Source organism: Glycine max, chromosome 12 (assembly GCF_000004515.6).
Source record: "Glycine max cultivar Williams 82 chromosome 12, Glycine_max_v4.0, whole genome shotgun sequence".
NCBI classification, from domain to species: Eukaryota; Viridiplantae; Streptophyta; class Magnoliopsida; order Fabales; family Fabaceae; genus Glycine; species Glycine max.
The window spans coordinates 27,451,573-27,472,239 of record NC_038248.2 but is presented as its reverse complement, the minus strand read 5'-3'; the positions used below and the strand labels follow the sequence as shown (position 1 = coordinate 27,472,239).

Sequence of the window (20,667 nt, the reverse complement as noted above, 5' to 3'; positions counted from 1 at the left end):
GTTGATCTTTCCTAATAAATATTTTATTAATACTTACAAATTTAATCACTTAAAAAATAAAATTATCTATTAATCATATCATATTCATATTATGTCGGTAAACATCAATATAAATCTGAAAGTAACCATATTACATTATGTTAGTAAATGTTAACAAATATTATAAAAGTAAAACTTTAATTCTAATTGAAAAGTAATTTGAAAAACACCAAAGTAAATATATGGAAGTTTTGTTACATGTACATAACAATATAGTAAAATAAAGTAGACCCAAATTAAGAAAGAGAAAGAGAAGAGTGAATTGGTGAAAGTTGAAATAGGGGCAGGAAGATTGATCCAAGATTTGGAGATTGAATGAATGTTGGGTGTGTTGGTTGTATTATGTATAATGTCGTGTGTAGTGTAGTGTAGTGTGGTATAAGAACAGCAGCAGAAGAGTTAACACCTCCATTCCGACCAAACACTGTCACCCTTTACCGCTGCCATCATCAAGCCCTCTCCCATAGGGCCAGAATGAATTCCTCTTCCCTATAACTGTGATCTCGTATCTGCCTATTGTGCTGAGCCTGAGAGATGAAGATTTTGTTAAATTTTTTGCAAAACGACACGAGTTGGGTGGTTACCTAAGGTGGTTTGTCCGAGACCAAGAGGGTATTAACGAACCCAATCGTATTGTGTAGTTTCAGTTTGGTTAGTACATTACATTACAAAGTGTATAAAGGGGAGCTCAATTGGCAAAAAGGCACAAAAGTGGTGTGTGTGGAGAGAGAGAGAAAAAAACAAAGAGGGAGAGATAGAGAGAGAGGGCAAAAAGATGGGTTAGGCTGAAAAGTGAGTTGGTATAACATTGTTGGTTTGGTTTAATTTAGTTTCCTCAGTGCAGAGGGCTCTTTTATTTTGGTGGTGATGGAAGTGGGAAAATTGAATGGCAGGAACTTTTGGAAGAGGCAGAAGCAAGTTTCAGAGTGGTGGCAGTTGCACAAGCAACAAGAAGTGCAAAGCTGGGAGTGCAAGGAATCAACAACCCATTAGGAATAAGTGCAAAGCTTCATTAAAAGCTGGAAGAGGAAAATCACAACAGGGGTCTGACTCTGGATCCTAACAGGAATTATCATCATCATCATCTTCTGCATCAACAACCTCATCATCAAAATCTGATTCTAAATTCAAGAAGGCATGTAACAAACCAAGAAGACCAAGAATCTCATCCTCACCAATTCCATATCCAATTCCAACAACAAAGGGAACAACAATCCTACACAGCTTTAGACACGGAACTCTTAAACCCACTCCAACCACCAAAGAAACGGTCTTGCCGCCCGCCTCTTCCGCCGCCACCACCTTCCTCGCTTACTTTATCCGAACATGCAAGAAAAATGGGAGAACCACAACACCCTCACCAGCACCATCAACAAGCAGCAGCAACACCGTCGAGAGCGGCGATGAGAGGCGGCGGCGGCGGCGAGATTGTGGAGGTGCAAGGCGGCCACATTGTCCGCTCCACCGGACGGAAGGACCGCCACAGCAAGGTCTGCACTGCCAAAGGCCCCCGAGACCGCCGCGTGCGCCTGGCGGCGCACACCGCCATCCAGTTCTACGACGTCCAGGACCGCCTTGGCTACGACCGTCCCAGCAAGGCGGTCGACTGGCTCATCAAGAAAGCCAAGGCAGCCATCGACCAACTCGCGGAGCTCCCGCCATGGAACCCCACCGCCACGCCAATGCAACCGCCTTCCCAAGAAATTGTCCACCGCGAAAACAAATCTCTCGGGATGGACGATTCATTGACAGCCTTCAGTTGCCGCGGCGAGAGCCCCGCTTTCGCCGCGGCTACTAGAGATTCAGAACAATTCTCTCACCCACAAGTAGAGCAGAATGAAAATGCTAACAACATCAGCAGCAGCAGCATCAGCATCAAATACAATAGCGGTTCTGGTTTTCTGCCGGCGTCCTTGGACACTGACAATATTGCGGAGACAATCAAGACTTTCTTTCCAGTGGAGGCGACTACGACGTCGTTTCAGAGTTACCCGCCGGCGCCACCGGATTTGGGGCAGCAAGATCTACGGCTCTCGCTACAGTCCTTTCAGGACCCTATTATGCTTCATCACCAGCCTCAGAGTCACCACGAGCCGGTGCTCTTTGCCGGAACCGCCGCCGCGGCGCTCGGCTTCGACGGCGGTTACGGGTGGTCAGAACACCAGCACCAGAACCATCACTCGGAGGAACAGCGATTGCTCTATGCTGGTGGCAACAGTGGCCATGGCGGTGGGTTTGTGTTCAACACGCCGGCGCCGGTGCCGGCGTTTGGCCAGTTTTTTTCTCAGAGGGGACCCCTTCAGTCCAGTAACACCCCTTCGATTCGTGCTTGGATAGACCCTTCGGTCGATCACCACCACCATCATCATCACTACCTCTCGCAGTTGATCCACCAGGGTTCCGTCGCCGGAGGCAGCGGATTCTCCAGTGGATTCTCCGGCTTCCGCATTCCAGCACGAATTCAGGGTGAAGAGGAACACGACGGCGTATCGGACAAGCCGTCCTCTGCTTCCTCTGATTCTCGCCATTGATTTGAAAAACACATCAAAAACCCCAACTTTGTTCTTCCTCAGGTTCTCTTTCTTGACTCAATCCTTGAAATGAATCTCAATAGGGTTCCCCTATGTTTTTTTTTCCTCCTTCTTACCCATTAATTCTTGTTTTTTAGGGTTTGTGGGTTGCATTGAAGATGTTTAAATTGATGGAGAGAACATGCATTTGGAAGATTAGGATGGATGAATTTTCAAGCTACAATGGGAATTCAAGAGAGTTGGGTTTGGATTTCAGATGTGTTTATTTTAATGGCCTATATATGCCGTGGGAATGAAGAAAATCTGAGGTGGATATTCAGGTTTTCCAATCCCTCGGTTTGTTATGCTTTTTATGTTTTACTTACGTTTTTCTGTTTAATTTAAATAGAACTAGGAGTATTGTGTTTCTTTTGTTTCATCTGTATTGGATTGCTATGTTTCCATTTGTTAAGTGATTGTGTCTACTTTGTACTTCTTCAGTTTCTTGTTTCTTGTAGTGATTTGAAAACCATGCAAATTAAATAAAAGAGCTAGTTTGCTCTAGTTATTGTATATTTCCAAGTTAGTGCAGACCCAGATGGAACAGGGTAATCCAAAATAAGCCTACATAGGAATTTTGCATCGTTTGGATGAGAGCAGCAGCTGGTTTTGTTGGCTTGGTATGAATGTTGCTGTCTTGTTTCAAATGAGAGAAAGAAGATAGCCTTTTAATGGAAGTAATCATATTCTCAGACATTTTTCTCACAACACTTTTTTGGACTCAATTTTTTCTTTCTATTTTTCTATTGTGTCACTCTGCTTATCACTTTTTTTCTTCTCTTCTGATGTTGTATAAAGTGTTCTGAGAAAATTTGTAGGAATATCATTACTGTTTCATTGATTCCTTATCTTTGCATAAGAATGATTGTTGTTTTGTTCCTTTTTTACTACTTTTTAGTACAACCATCCACCCATCACTAGACACTAGCTTCCCCATCCTGCAAAAACAATTGGAAAGAGATCTACAGCTTCATTACACCTATCTCTTTCTTGCTTCGTTTTTGGGAGCATTTGACTGAGAAGTCATTGTCCATGAACAGTAGAAAACTATTGACAAAGAAGAATGGGTTGTGTGAGAGTTGATTCCTAGCTTGGTTAAAGGGCAAATATACTAAATTTAGTATGGTTTAATGCTTTTCTTTTCTCATGTCATAATTGTAGTTCTTCAGCTAGTTTAGTATGCTATGATAGTGACTGAAAGCTTGATTAGGAATGAAAAAGTGACAGAAGAAAACATCCCCAAGTCATCTTTGATGACCCACTCACCTACCTACTTAGTTAACTCAGAAGGTGAGTTTAGTTTCAAATGAAAGCTTTAAACTTGTAGTACAATGGTTTTCTACCATGTAATTTTGAACCAAACATATCTTCTTACCTTCTAGAAAAATATCAGGTGCTTTTTTGTTTGTTTTTAAGCCTTACAACAGTAACATGAGGTAACTGTTTTGAGGGGTGGGGGGTATCTTTTGGTGGCAGAAGTCCATCATGACTCATGATTTGGGTAGATAAATCCTAATAGGTAAAAACAAGTGGGAAAAGTAAAAAACAACATCTGCTGGGGGAGCCATGAAAAGGAGGGGTGATGGACGAGCACAACCAGGCTCAATTATGAATAAGTTCACACTATGGATACCACCACTAAAGTGTGATACTTGTACACCTGTCTGTGGTCCCCTACCTTGTAATCCCAGAGCCTCATAAAGATCTTTTGTAATGTTCACTTGGGAATGCTCTTCTTCAAGAGGATAATGAAAAAATAAAATGATGAAAAAAACATTTGGCCTCTCTTGAGATTGTGGCAATCATTTTTCGGTAGTTAGTACTGCTGATAGTCGGTTGATAAATAAGATTACATCAAAAAAACAAAATTCTAATGGGTCATCAATCCGTCATACATCATACAACTCAGGTTACTATGTGGAAAGTGGCAAGTATTTAATGAATATGACACCACCTTATTTCTTAAATTAAACTACCAGAAATCGTCCAATGATATTCATATAATTAAACGCCAAAGTAGCTTAATTATGTTACACCAAATCAGAAACCTCAGGGTTCTGACATGGGAAAGGAAGATAATACTTTTGCTGATTATTTTGGTTTAATAAATAGTGGAAGAAGAGGGTTGAAGATAGTCACTCAATTATTGAAATTGGGTATTTTTTATCTTCTAAGAAAAAGAAAAACCATCGGATCTGAATCGTATATTACTGTATAATGACCATAAGATTATCTTTCGCCAACATTTGAAATCACTGTTACCTTGAAACAAGGTTTTTAAAAAATGGTCATCGACTGATTCTGGCTGCCAACATCAAGGTTTCTTTAAGCGTTCACAACCGCAATGTCACCTTTTGATGTGACCGTAATTATGATCATATCGGTAACATTTGTTCACAATTTTCTACGATATAAAAAAAATGCGACAAAACTGCATCCACTATTGCGATACAATTTAAAACCTTGCCTTCAATTGGAGAGGATAGTATATTATCCTCAGGTTTCAACCATCAAAAAACTCCTTATGGGATTGGTAAGATGCAAAGATCATCCATGTTTCTAACTGATCACGAAAATACAAATTACAAGTCTCCTCATTTGATGTACACACCAGATTATATATATATATATATATATATATATATATAAGGGACACCTGAATCTCTTCAGACCAAATTTGAAAAAAAATGCGAAATGAATGACAAGAAATACGATGAATAAAAAAGATTGTGCCATACAAGGGACACGTCAAGTAATTGATTAATCACCACAGATGACACAGGTGACAGCGTGGTTTATTTGGCCAGAGTGTTCGTAGACAGCTCTGTAATGATGTTTTCTTTCCCTTGAGTTTCCTTTCGGTTTGACAACTCAGGCTTAGACAACGGCACTTTGCTATTAATATTATCAATGTGATCTTTTTTATCTACTTTGCTTCTATGTATGGCTGGCCATTGGTTTTCCTTGTCATTGGGCCCTGAAAACGAACCCAGATTTCCCAAGGACGGGCTGCTACCCACATCTCCAACCCCAGCTCTCTTTGCCTAGAGATGTTGCTTTGGCCACCAGCATTTTTGCTGGGACACCCAGCATCTAAGGTAAAAGGGCTAAAATGCCCTTCACCTTTTCTCTATAAATAAAAACAAGTGACTCTTCCGTACGAGTCGTTGTTCATTGCCGTTTACGTTTCTCCTCTCCTTGTTGTTGCTTTTTCTTCCTTGCTTCTTCTTCGTTCCCTATTCTCCCTATTCACCTTTTCTCTATAAATAAAAGCAAGTGACTCCTTTTTTTTGCCTTATATATGTTATTTTTAATTTTGTGGATAATTTTTTTTATTTGATACATTTATTTATTGACATTGACATTTGGTTAATTTATAAATTTGGTATGTTACTTACGGACACGTGGTTAATTATTTTATACAATTTTTTGTTATCTATTTATCGTTAATTAGCCGTTAATGTTGATTTGAGGAATAACTTAATTTGTCCTTAACAAATTACCAATGTATGTTTGTTATTTTCAAAGTACTTATTTATGTCCTAACTTTTTTAAGTTATCTTATCAAAGCAACACAATTAGTGGAAATAACATGCATAACATAACAAAATGTCAACAAAATAATTATTTATCGAAATGTCAGTGGAAATAACATATTTTATGTTCATTCTTCACCTAAATCAACAAATTCAGTTTTCAGCCTTAACAAATTTGTGTAACACTGCATTCTACCTATGTATGGGGTGGACCATTACTTTGTCTGATAATGACAATGTGTATTTCACAACAACGCCAATGGTGGTAAAAGACAATGATCTCGTAAAAAAAATATGTTACACAATTTAAAGAAGGTCTGAGATCAATGAACATTTATGTAATAGAATTACTGTACCAACAACAAATTAGACAAATACCAGAGAAGTATTAAAGGCATCAGAGCAATCAACATGTTCTACTTTCACGTCAGCATCTTTCTCATTTTCAACATTCATATCAACTTCTTTAGACTTTATAGTATCATACCTCCACTGTTCTTCGTCCATCTTAATAAAATATTTAACAAATTCAATGATAAACAAAAAATGACTAAAAAATTATACAACCACCTCATTTGTTATCGACACAAATATAGCTCTATACAAAATTAAAAAAAAAATGTATTGTAGATCATATAGTCACAGAATACATTTTCACTACATATTTTCATTAATATGTTCAATTATAAAAAATAAAAAATTAATATTATAATTAAACAAATGACTAATAAATATCATATAAATTCTAATAAATACTTCATTCAATTAAATATCAATTTTGTTTAATTATCATTTGTTGTAATAAACATTTAAATACATCATTCAATTAAATATCATATTTGTCTAATTTTCAATCACTAATAAATATCTAAATACATCATTCAATTAAATACCAAATTTGTTTAATCATCAATTGCTCTAATAAACATCTAAATATATCATTCAATTAAATAGAATATTTGTTTAATTTTCGATCATTGTAATAAACATCCAAATACAATTAAATATCAATTTTTTTAACTATTAATTACTATAATAAACATCTAAATACAACATTAAGTTAAATATCAATTTTTTAATTATCAAATTTTGTAAATAAATTAAATGTATAAAAAATTCTAAATAAATTATAATTAAAAAAAAATCAAAACATACTGTAATTCGTATGTTTTGAAAAAACAAATACGCACCTCTTCTTCTCCGGCGACGAAAAACCACCGAACTTCACTGTATCAATAAACAATGCACGTACACTATCGACGACAACAAATGCTCACAAAAGGACGCTAACAAAAGCAAGTGACACTAAGGAAGTGCAGTTTTACGAAAAAAGGTGTTGCAGAATTGAATAAGGGTATTTTCAGCATTTTGAAAAACTATTGGGTGTACCAGCAAAAATGTTGGGTGCCCCAAGCAGTTCCCTTGCCCAAGTTGTATGTAGCCTAGCCCAAGTATTGTTGAAAAATAATTGGGCCTCCACTGAAATATGATTTGTCAGTTCACATGAGTGATGTCAAAGTTTGACTTTTGAAAAATGAAAATAGAAAAAAAGGGTTTGACCTAGGGTAAAGAGAAAGAAGAAACATAAAAGAAAGTGGGCTAAGTTTTAGGCATATGTGTAAAATAAGAAAATAAAGGTGTATTTAATGCAAATTTAAGGTAGACTAAATTTACAAAATACTTAAGTTTAAATCTAGAATAAAAAAAACATAAATGTTGTTTCTTTGATGCATTTGTAATTATTTTCTATTAGAATTAAAGTTTTACATGTGTAATTTGTGTAATAAATGTTTATATTAAAAGTTATGATCTTACTAATCAGTGTTCTATGGCTACTAATTAAGAAATTAAAAGAGAAAAGTTTATATTGGAAATCATGTGGGAGCGCATTTAAACTTATCATATCGGAGTGTCTTTTTCTGCCGCCTAATAAAATACTTTCCTCTTTTACTTCCTTAACCAGTGCCCTTAAGTTAGCATTTGCCTAAAAGTTAATATAGATTGAATAACTGTGTGTTTGTATACAGGTTAAAGGTAACACAATTGAAAAGAAAAAGCCAGGTTCGTTTGATGTTTTTGCATTGGAATGCAAAATTTCCCATTCAACGCGTTTCCAAACACAACCTAAATAATACATTATTGAAATTGCAAAGATCTTTTACATTGTCATCCAATCACAATTCATCATGTATTGTTTATTTGCTTTTATAATATTTCCTTAAATGTCATACTAAAAATGATATATGATTGGTTGATAATGTAAAATCTTTTAAGTTAACAATGCATACTTATTAAACGGATAAATTATCTAGGTAAAACTCTAAGTGTGATTGAGAAAATAGTACTAAAAGCCTCTCCAGAACTGTATTAAATTTTGTAATTAAATCAAGACTAGAGACAATCTTGGTTTGCTACTTTTAGAATAGAGAAATCAAAAGTTCAAGTTTTGTACCTGATGAGAGTAGGCATATGCCATAGCTCGCTCTCATTTAACTGCTGCCTCTTCTTCTCGCTGATGTAACCTGCAAAGTATCTCTTCCATTGTTTCAGAACCTCCACTCCATTCCACCTGACATGTACATTTACCAACAATACATGTTTTCCTTTGTTGGATCAAGTGGCCTCAGAATAATTAAGAAGGGGAAGTTGAATTAATTATTCCTAAACCTTTACTAATTAAAAATTTACTCTTCTAAGGCTTTTACTTATGTTGTTAAGAGAAACTTAACCAAAAGTAAAAGCAGAAATTAAAATGCACAGCGGAAAGTAAAAGAGTAGGGAAGAAGGAGACAAACACACAAGAGTTTTTATACTGGTTCGGAAACAACCCGTGCCTTCATCCAGTCCCCAAGTGACCTGCGGTCCTTGAGATTTCTTTTCAACCTTGTAAAAATCCTTTCACAAGCAAAGATCCACAAGGGATGTACCCTTTCTTGTTCTCAGTCAATCCCAAGTAGATGTACCCTCTACTTGTACCACAAAGGATGTGATGGAAACTTTCTTGTAGAGCTTCTATGGAGGCTGGATCTTTGAGCTTCAATGAGGTCCTTTAATGGTGATTTTCCACCATGGAGATGCAGCGGAAGACAAAGGAGAAAAGGTGAGAGGAGGCACCATCCACTAGGGAATAAGCCATGGAAGAAGGAGCTTCACCACCAAGATGAGCCTTGGATAAGAAGCTTGGAAGGATGCTTCAATGGAGGAAAAGAAAGAGGGAGAGAAAGAGAGAGGGGGGAAGCACGAAATTGAAGGAATAAAAGAGGGAGAGAAGTTGAACTTTGAGTTGTGTCTCACAAGACTCTTATTCATCAAAGTTCCAACAAGTGTTACACATGTTTCTATTTATAGACTAGGTAGCTTCCTTGAGAAGCTTTCTTGAGAAAACTTCCTTGAGAAGCTTCTTTGAGAAAACTTCCTTGAGAAGCTAGAGCTTAACTACACGCACCCTTCTAATAACTAAGCTCACCTCCTTGAGAAGCTTCCTTGAAAAGATTCCTAAAGAAGCTAGAGCTTAGCTACACACACCTCTCTAATAGCTAAGCTCACCTCCTTAAGATGAGAAGCTAGAACTTAGCTACACACCCCCTATAATAGCTAAGCTCACCCCCATGACAAAATACATGAAAATACAAAAAAAAAGTCCTTACTACAAAGACTACTCAAAATGCCTCGAAATACAAGGCTAAAACCCTATACTACTAGAATGGCCAAAATACAAGGCCTAAACGAAGGAAAAAACCTATTCTAATATTTACAAAGATAAGCGGGCTCATACTTAGCCCATGGACTCAAAATCTACCCTAAGGCTCATGAGAACCCTAGGACCTTTCCTTGGATCTCTGGCCCAATCTACTTGGAGTCTTCTATCCAATGCCCTTGCGGGGTAGGATTGCATCATTCCTTCCACCTTGGAAAGGATTTGACCTCAAATCCCGCGGTTCTTCATACTCTGGGCTCCTTCCCTCAACACCTGTAAAAAGAACAAAAACATATGTATTAGTGGTGTTTGGTATGTTGAAGTAAGGTACGGTCTGAAAACCCATTTCCTGGGCATCTTCCCATGAAGGAACATGGTTTCTCACCAACTCAATGAGTGGTGCTACAAGTATAGAAAAATATGGGACAAACCTTTTGTAAAAGTTAGTTAAGTCATGGAAGCCCCAAATTTTTCTTATACTTGGTGGAGTGGGCCACTCAGGAATGACCTTTATTCTCTTAGGGTTCATGGGAACCCCTTGATCACTATTTGAAAAATTAAGAAAAGTAACGCAATAAAACATACCTTTTTCTGTATTTTCATATTGATTATTCCTACCAAAAAGTATGACAAACCTAAGGTGTCCCATATGAGTACCTAAGTTTGTATTGAAACTAAAAATAAGAAAAAACCTACCTAATGGGTCCTTATGTACAAACACCATGAAGATGTTAGGTGTACAAGTGATTTTACAAAAGAGGGTTGCACCACTCAAAACATTCATCATACCACCTATTTTAGGGACTTGGTGCCTAATAATACCTATTTTAGGCACCAAAAAAGCACAAGGATTTAAGCTCTTATTTACTTGAGGAATAAACTCAAGCCCAAGAGGTGTGGCAATGCTAGCAAGTGTCTTTTTACAAAAGAGAAAATGTGGAGGTTGTCTAAGAGGGAAAGTTTCTTTAATGTTTTTCTTTATTGTAAAATGAGTTTCCTTCTTAGCTAACCTCTTGGAGGAGACACTTACCTCCTTACACTACTCTTTAACCACTAATGGTTGTCCATCTTCTTGGGGGTAGATTTCTTCACTAGATTCTTCCCCTTTTGCTTCTTCACTTTCACTAGAGGAAGGTGAAGTAGTAGCCTCATCTTGGCTACTATAAATGTCTTGGCCCCTCTTAATCATGATTTTTGTGGTGGGGCATTGAGAAGTAATGTGTCCTCTTCCAAGACATTTAAAGCACTTTATAGAGCTAGTTTTCTCTTGCATACTAGCCTTAGGGGCTTGCTTTTCTATTGCCTTCCCCTTATCATCTTTGGGCTTAGAAGGTGTCACCCCTAAGATTCCTTGACCTTGGTCTTTCTTTGGATAAGAGTGAGAGCCATAAGATTTTGAAGTAGACTTCTTTTTAAGTTGTTGCTCTACCCTTATTTCCCAATCTAAGTTAGCCTCTACATTGTCCTTCCCATGGAAGTATGAGAGGTTAATGTTAGCCTCTTGAGGCTTTCTTTCATTTTCTCTTCTATGGGAGTGAGGTCTAAGATGTGACTTATGCCTTCCTTCATAATAGTCACGAAGTTCTTCACTTAGGCTCTTGCAAGAGTTATGACTACTATAGGAGGCATGTTTTTCTCTTTTCATTTCTTTCATTATTTTTCTTCTTTCTTCCTCTCTTATTTTCTTTCTTTCATCTTAACTTATTTCTTCCACTCTTTTTTTTTCCTTTTTATTTTCTCTCTTGTTTTTCTTTCCATAACTTGAGGGAACTCAACTCATCTAAGATTCAAGATAAAGGGTCTTTATGACTAGTACCCTCGCCATTAACACTAGATGAATGATGACTCATGTTGGTTCCTAAGTTGTGGTTCTTTCTTGTTGGAGGTTTGAAAACAAAAGGTATAAGAAACTATGGTTGAAACTAGCCAAAATAAACACTAAAAGAGGTGTGAAAGATAAGGGAAAAAACTAATTGGTAAAATGCAAGCTATCTAGGTGGTTTGACAATGGAAGGTAAAGGAAATAAGCTATGAAAGTAAGCAAGAAAAGTAAACTAGGTGAATCCAAAGAGTGTTTGGATGACCACATTCAAGGTTCCCAACAAAAAACTCACTATCCTAAGGAAAAATTGCCTAAAATTATTACACACAAATGGAAGTTTGGTAACCTATTGGAGGCTCCCAGCACACTTCCAATGAAAGGCCTTTTTGTTTCAAAACTTGAAAGCAATGAAGGTAAGTAAATTGCAAATTACAAAATTACAAAACGGTCCTCAATTTTGGTGGTTTTTCTCTCTTCGGTGATTCACTCAATTTGGAGTGCTTCTTAGTCCAATAGCTCTTAAGGTGGTTGGCCCCTTTTTTCTTGACTCAAATTCTTCAAGGGATGGTACCAATCCTCCTTCCAATTCCCTATATGGCAACCCACAAACAAGGAAACAAAGAGACAAGAAATAACCAAAGACAAAAAAATAAAATGAAATGAAAGCTAAACCAATTGAGTTTTAAGAAGACAATTTTTCAAGGATTACTCAACAATTAAAGCAATGAAAAGGACATAGAAGCAAGCTAGGACTCAAAGAGAAACTTAGAATGGCTCTAGAGTAGAGTAAAAAAACTAAAAAAAAGACTCAACAAATCTCTAGCTTTGGCACTTTTTTTCACAGTAATTTTCAATTGAAATTTCGGAACTAAGATTGGTATAACATAGGCACCAATTATAGAATAAATTTTGAGCTAAAACAACAAGCACACTTCCCTTTCATTTTTTTCCTGGATACTGATTTTCCTGCCAACTTGTGTGATTTTTCGTATTTTTTCTTTTTATCCAAATCACTTTTTTATTTTTTTTCTAACTTTTTTCCAGATATCTAGAAAATTCAGTAAAAATTTCAGCTCAAAATTCGAAGTAACCAATTCTCAGTAATTTTTACAAGTTTGTATGTCCAAGCTGCCAGCACCAGCGATTTTGTTTTTTAAGCATGGTATATTGATTGCCTTGGGCTTACTTTCAACCTTCCTATGTATGTTGAACTCACTAGGATTGTTTACCACAGTTTTAGGAGTTCAATATTCACTTAGGATCAACATTTCAGCCAACAATTAAATCACCAAAACTCAAATTCACAATAGACACAATCACAAGGAAACCTAAAAGTTCAAGAAAAGGTTCACAATCAAAGACTCTAAGAATTTTGCGTAAACATGTTAAGGACTAATTAACATGAAATATTTGACTCAAATCAAATAATAGGCTAAAAGAATTTCATACACTCATGAACAAATGAGTTAGACAAAGAAAAAGGAAAATAAAATTCAGCACAACATAAGAAATCTTATGTGACAAGTTTCATGACTAGACATGACTTCTATGACAAAACTACGATAGGTGAACAAGCCACTCTAGATTTTTGAGGTTTTCTTCTACTTTAATATTTTTGTAAGAATTTTATGGTTTAAGTTTCAGCCACAAAAAATAACATGACAAAACTCAAAGGAACTTAAACTCATCACAATTCATGGTTCAAGAACAAGAACAAGAAATTTGAACCATAGAAAATCAAATCTAGCTTTTATAGCAAGTTTAATTGGTGGAAACTCTAAAGAATCATGTTAAAACCATTTAGCACAAGACATGTGAGGAGATACATGGAGAAAAATGAAGAAACAACAATGGAAGAGAAGGTAAAGCAAAAAAATTAATGGACGTTTAAGGAGCACCTACTTGAAGCTCTTATGCTCTGATTACCACTTGATGGAAACTTGCTTGTAGAGATTCTATGGAGGCTGGATCTTTGAGCTTCAATGAGGTCCTTTAATGGTGATTTTCCACCATGGAGATGCAGCGGAAGACAAAGGAGAAGAGGTGAGAGGAGGCGCCATCCACTAGGGAATAAGCCATGGAAGAAGGAGCTTCACCACCAAGATGAGCCTTGGATAAGAAGCTTGGAAGGATGCTTTAATGGAGGAAAAGAAAGAGGGAGAGAAAGAGAGAGGGGGGAAGCACGAAATTGAAGGAATAAAAGAGGGAGAGAAGTTGAACTTTGAGTTGTGTCTCACAAGACTCTCATTCATCAAAGTTCCAACAAGTGTTACACATGTTTCTATTTATAGACTAGGTAGCTTCCTTGAGAAGCTTTCTTAAGAAAACTTCCTTGAGAAGCTTCTTTGAGAAAACTTCCTTGAGAAGCTAGAGCTTAGCTACACACACCCCTCTAATAACTAAGCTCACCTCCTTGAGAAGCTTCCTTGAAAAGATTCCTAAAGAAGCTAGAGCTTAGCTACACACACCTCTCTAATAGCTAAGCTCACCTCCTTGAGATGAGAAGCTAGAACTTAGCTACACACCCCCTATAATAGCTAAGCTCACCCCCATGACAAAATACATGAAAATACAAAAAAAAGGTCCCTACTACAAAGACTACTCAAAATGCCTCGAAATACAAGGCTAAAACCCTATAATACTAGAATAGCCAAAATACAAGGCCTAAACGAAGGAAAAAACCTATTCTAATATTTACAAAGATAAGCGGGCTCATACTTAGCCCATGGGCTCAAAATCTACCCTAAGGCTCATGAGAACCCTAGGGCCTTCCCTTGGATCTCTTGCCCAATCTACTAGGAGACTTCTATCCAATGCCCTTGCGGGGTAGGATTGCATCAGGATGTACCCTCCAATGTGTTAAGACAAAGATCTCAGGCGGTTAAACCTTTGATACTTTGTGAATAGGGATACAAAAGAATTCTCAGGCGGTTAGTCCTTTGAACACTTTTGTATAAGGGAAAGGAATGAATCAAAAGAATTCTCAGACTGTGTCGTTTTGAATTCTTTGACAAGGTAGAAGGGAGACACAAAAGAATTCAGACGGTTAGTCCTTCGTTCTTTTGGAAAAGGGAGAAGAGAGACACAAAAAGAATTCAGGCGGTTAGTCCTTGGTGAATTCTTTTTGGCAAAGGGAGAAGAGATGAAAAGAATGAATAGCGCAAGTTTTCAAGGTTTAGAAAAGTAGAAAACTTTGGAAAGCTTTTGGCACAAAGAAGAAGAAGAAGAAGAAGTTCAAAGAGATTCAAGGCTTGTAAAGGATTGCATAAGATTGATTGGAAAAGTGTATTCAAAAGCAAATCAAAGCCTTGCTTTTATAGACTCTTCATGTCTGGCCAAGAGGACCATTTAGAAGAGTTATAACTTTTAGAAAAACTTAAAACCAATTTGAAAAAGTCCAAAAACCATTTGAAGAGTTACATCTTTTGATTTATTCAGAAACAATCACTGGTAATCGATTACCAAATCAGTGTAATCGATTACACAAAGCTTTTATGTGAAAGGATGTGACTCTTCATATTTGAATTTGAATTTCAACGTTCAAAGGCACTGGTAATCGATTACCAAAACATTGTAATCAATTACAACTTTTTGAAATTAATTGGAATGTTGTAAATTCAGTTTGAAAACTTTTTCAAATCCATTTTGCTACTGGTAATCGATTACAACAATCTGGTAATCGATTACCAGAGAGTAAAAACTCTTTGGTAAACATGTTTTGAGAAAAATCCATGTGCTACTCAATTTTTGAGAAAAACCTTTTCATACTTATCTTGCTTAAGCCTTCTCTTGATTCTTGAATCTTGAGTCTTGAATGTTAATCTCTTGAATCTTGATTCTTGAAATCTTGATCTCTTGAATCTTGATTCTTTATTCTTGAAATCAACTTTCCTTTTGAATCTTGAAGTGTTCTTGATTCTATCTTGAATATCTTGAACTCATTCTTTGATTGACGTTTGAGCTTTTTGTCATCACCTTTGTCATCATCTTTGTTATCATCAAAACATCTTTGAATCACTCTTGATTCACCATGAAGCTTTGCTTCTACATCCTTGATACTGAGAATGACGTGATTTGAACAATGGTTATTTAGCACTTTAATAATTAACAAAAGTTGAAAACAAGCCACATCAGGAAGATGGCAGTAATAATAATACCTGAAGCTCATGAATCTTAGCCTCAAGTTTTAATTGTTTTTCCAATTTCTTTTGCTTAATCATGGCTTCTGCTATCATATAGAGTCTGCGAGCTTTAATCTGATCCTGTATTCTGCTCTAAGTATGTATGTAGTTTAGTGCAGTTACTGTTTGTTCTCTGGCCATGTGATCTTGAATCAAAGCCTCAAATTTCACTGCTCCTCTTAGATGGTGCAATGTTCTTCTTGCCTGCTTAGACAAATAAGAGAGCTTAATAAGATTTAGGCAAAAGGCTCAAATAAGAATACATGAATTTAAAAATCAGATTGGAGAACATAAAAAATGTTCTCATAAGATGGTGCCATTCGCTGATTTATTGATTGTTGTTTTCATCATCATTGTAAAGAAAAAAAATGGAACAGGGTTAGAACAGTACTGTGCAGATTTGATTCATTTCAATAGTCACTATGACCATGTTTGCTATACACATTGTTCCAAAATGATTACCAATAAAAAGAATAGAAACCTCTTACCAAAAACAAAGGACTATAGAACTGTCTGACAATGAATTCAATGTCATTGATTTTTGATAAATTTCAATATAAGAATGATTAATTATGAGTTTAGCAGCCATATATATCTGATTACATGCAAATTCAGATGATAGTTCTATGTAATAGAAATAATGATTTAATGGGAGCAAAATGTGTGAGAGGGTTAAGACTTTTGCCTTTAGTTACTTGCTTTCCTTAACAAAACCTCTATCTATTTACTCCTTATTAATGCAACACTATATACACGATCACATTCATAAGCTAAAATGAAAAATATGACAAATGTGGCAAAAAATGCAGAAGATATAAGGTTGATTTAGTAGTGAAGGAAGAAAGGAGGGCGATAAAATGTACCAGAAATGCAGAGTTATTAGGTTTGACTTGGTGATTGGGAAGGTGGGAGAAACTGTGGGTTTAAATCCCCCCACACTCCGATAACATGGTAACAAAAACTAATAATTAACATTTACTGATAAAATAAAATAAAAATATACCAAAAATGTTCCAAAAGCATTTTGAATCCGAGTAGCAGCAATATCTTCTATCAACATCGTGGGAACTGTCCTTTCTACCACCAAACCTTCACTCGGAATGCTAATTGTCTCTTCAAGAGTGTCTTCTTGTTGTAGAAGCAAAGACTTTGCCTGTGATGTTTTGATGATGCCATATGATCGTGATGTTTTGACGCCTTATGAAAATGCACTTCTCAAGTTTAATTCAAGACAAAAAAATCCAAGAATACAAGATACAAGCATCAAGAGGATCTCTAGGGTTTTAGGAAGGGAACTCCAAATTGAAACTGCAAAAGGTTTGACCAAGAAATTTAAGCAAAAATGTCTTTTTCAAGAGATTTACTCTCTGATAATCGATTACCAGAGGATGTAATCAATTACCAGTGGCCAAAATGACTTATAATAGCTATTAGAAATTTGAATTCAAATTTTACACTGTGTAATCGATTACACATGGATGGTAATCGATTACCAGCAATTACTGAACGTTTTGATTCAAATTTTAAAGCCTGTAATTGATTACACAAGTCTTGTAATCGATTACCAAAGGAGATTTTCAGAAAATTATTTCCAAGGGTTATAACTTTTCAAATGGTTTTTACATGGCCATCAAAGGTCTATTTATATGTGACTTGGAACACGAATTTGCTAAGAGTTTTTCAGAACAAAAAGTCTTATCCTCTCAAAAAGCAAAATCATTTTATCCTCTTAAGAATTCCTTGGCCAATACACTTGCAATTCAATAAGGAATAAATTGAGTGCTCAATTGTACAATTTATCTCTTTCAAGAGAGATTTCTTCTTCTCTTCATTCTATTTCTCAAAAGGGATTAAGAGACCAAGGGTCTCTTGTTGTAAAGAAATTTGAACACAAAGGAAGGGTTGTCCTTGTGTGGTTCAGAACTTGTAAAGGGATTTTGCAAGATAGTGGAACTCTCAAGCGGGTTGCTTGGGGACTAGACGTAGGCACAAGGGTGTGGCTGAACCAGTATAAATCTGAGTTTGCATTTTCTCTTCCCTTAAACTCCTTTATTGTTTATTGCTTATTATTTCTATTTAGTAAGATTAATTTGCATTACTATTTAGGAGTTCATTTTTAAAAGGAATCTTGGGTTGGTTGGATAGAATCAAAATAAAATTTTGATTAAGAAAAGATTGTGATATCTTAATTCAACCCCCCTTCTTAAGATATCTGAGGCCACTTGTTTCTCCTCGGAGGACTCATTTGATTTTTCAGGGGTAGATTGCACCTACTCAAAAGTGTAGCAAAAGCAATGGATGTGTCAAATAATGGCAAAAGTATTGAATTTAATGAAGAACTATTTTAATTAGATTTCACAAAGACTCAGATCCTCCTCAGTGAAGAAACCCTTATTCAATATCATAGACAAGAAGTAGAAATTCTTTCCAAATTATCGTCATATATATATTTATTATTTAAACTTGAATTGCAAAGATTGTGAAGAGACAACCTTTGCTATTTTCGATTTATCTTCCTTCAGTTTCTTCAATCTAATAATCTTCTTAAACCATTTCTTTGGACTTGTAATTTATTTACCTGCAAAGAACATTCTATCAATTGATTGCTGAATTTCATTCATAACGAGGCTTTAATTGATTTATTCCATCAATTGTCAGTAAAATACACGGGCTAGTAACATTACCTTGAAGAATATGATAATTTCTCGTATTGTTATAGAAATAGGTAAACTATACTCTGTATCAAACTAATTGACGTGACTCAGATGGTATAGTATAGGAATGCCTTAATAAAGTGGGGAACAATAACTCTTACCAATGATTGTGATTATAATAATATACATGCACATGTAAAACAAATTATGAAATTATTAAAATCTAAACTTAAAAAATAAATTTACCCATTAAAGTGTACAACATATGTAGCACCCAAATTCAATGAGCATCCATGTTTTTTATCTTTCTTAATCAGAACATTACCAAACAATGCCAATCTACAATAACCACAACCGAATAGAAAGATGCAAAATGGTAAAGGAAACATACCAGGCAGAGAAGCAAAAGCAGACACTATCAAACAAGTGGTTACTTGGAGATGAAAGGTGGACAATTAGATGACACGTAGAACATTTAAGACAAACCATAGAAAGAGTTCATAGCAAAGTGCTTCTGAATGGGCTTAAAGCTTTGGGACATACCTTCACCAAAGCCTAGATAAACTTAAAGATACTGGATAGCTTTCCTAAGGTGTGGGAACCAAAGACAACAACCATCTAAGATGATAGAAACCTCAAGACTCTTGCATGGGATGAGCTATTAGGCATCCTTTGAGTTCATGAAGTCCATCTCTAGAACAGAGATCTCAAAGAAAGATTTCATTGCCCTCAAGTCTGGAGAGACCGGCTTCATAAGAGAAGAGAAGAAAAGAACAACTCATCTAAAGCTTTAAAGTGCAAATGGTCGAGTCTAATGCTTCAGACAACAACTCTGGAGGGTCCACAAATGATGAAATGGCTCTCATGTCTAGAAAGTTCAAGAAAATGCTGAAAAAGAAAGGAAAGTTTCAGCACACCTCTAGAAGAAAATAAGCCATATTCAAGAAGTATAAGGAGGAAAACAATGAGATCATTTGTTTCGAATGTAGAAAGCCTAGACATATGAAAGCTAAATGTCCCCAGCCAAAGAAAAAGCAATGTTCTAGTGACATGAAAAAGAAAAGTTTGATGGTCACCTGGGATGACTCATACAATGAGGAAAGCAACAACTCAGATGAGGATCAAACTAACATCTATCTGATAGCAGATGCAGACAAACAAAGTTGAAGTAAAAATTGTTGAATTTGTATACCTGCTTTTAATTATGACAAACCATTAGCAATGTAAATTGTAAGGATGGTGCAATGACTAACATTCTACTTAAGTGTTTTAGTGTTAAACATCCTTAACAAGCAAATATGTGCATGCATTCTGAGGTGCCAAGAACAAAGTTCAAAAAGGTTGTCTCAGAACTATTGTCAAGGGTAAAAGCCTCAAAAGATCTTTTGAAGCCTATTTGCATGATGAAGAGAGCTTCCCTTTGAGTACTTGAACTTGGCAAAGTACAAGACAACAAGGCCTTACATAAAGGACATATCAAAGGCTACAAAGAGAGCATCCAACATCAAAATAAAGTTGCACCAGAGTCTACATCAGAATGATGAAGAACATGACTCTGAGAATGAAACTTTAGAATGGATTTTAGAAAGGTTCAAGCCTGCACCTCAAGGAAAACATCTTGTCTTCCATATGCAGTCACTGAAGGAAGCTGACTCATTAGAAGATAGAAATTAAAGATATCACTTCTTCCATATGAAGCCACACATATTAAGGGCTCATAAGAAGATTGATGATAAAGCATTTCCAGATGGAACCATGTCGAAAGCTGAATTTGTCCATGAGAAGATCTGATGTGTAAATCAAAATGGAAGACTAAAGCCATTATGCAGTCTAACCTTGGAAAAAACATTAACACACCAACAACTATTCTTTCACCTTGATCAATGAAGCAATCTACTTCAGAATGCGTTGTGTTGTGAAGATGTTTTAAGTATGATGAATTTGTTTTACTTTAGAATGCCATATCTTTTTTGCTTCATGAAAAGGATTTACTTTAGAATGGATCCTTTCTCAACTAACATTAGAATCACCATTGTGATGTGTGTTCATAATGCTCATAAGAAGAAAAGTCCCTCAGAACATCTCTACTAGTTGTTATGACCTAACAACTGTTACCTTTTTCTATTTCTTCTAGAAGTATGTCAATTATGTGGTCTCCACTTCAACGA

The 20,667-nt window shown here is 35.9% G+C and overlaps 1 protein-coding gene and 1 pseudogene across 1 annotated transcript; one reads left to right on the top strand and one right to left on the bottom strand.

Annotated features, from left to right (window-relative positions):
- Positions 1–203: 203 nt before the first annotated feature.
- Positions 204–3,113, top strand: LOC100800275 (transcription factor TCP3). The gene is made up of 2 exons (XM_006592494.4): positions 204–2,612; positions 2,708–3,113. The coding sequence occupies exon 1, from the start codon at positions 1,377–1,379 to the stop codon at positions 2,568–2,570; it is 1,194 nt and encodes a 397-aa protein (XP_006592557.1). The 5' UTR covers positions 204–1,376; the 3' UTR covers positions 2,571–2,612; positions 2,708–3,113.
- Positions 3,114–5,336: 2,223 nt separating this feature from the next.
- Positions 5,337–18,974, bottom strand: LOC100807377 (protein IQ-DOMAIN 1-like; annotated as a pseudogene).
- Between the last annotated feature and the right edge of the window lie 1,693 nt (positions 18,975–20,667).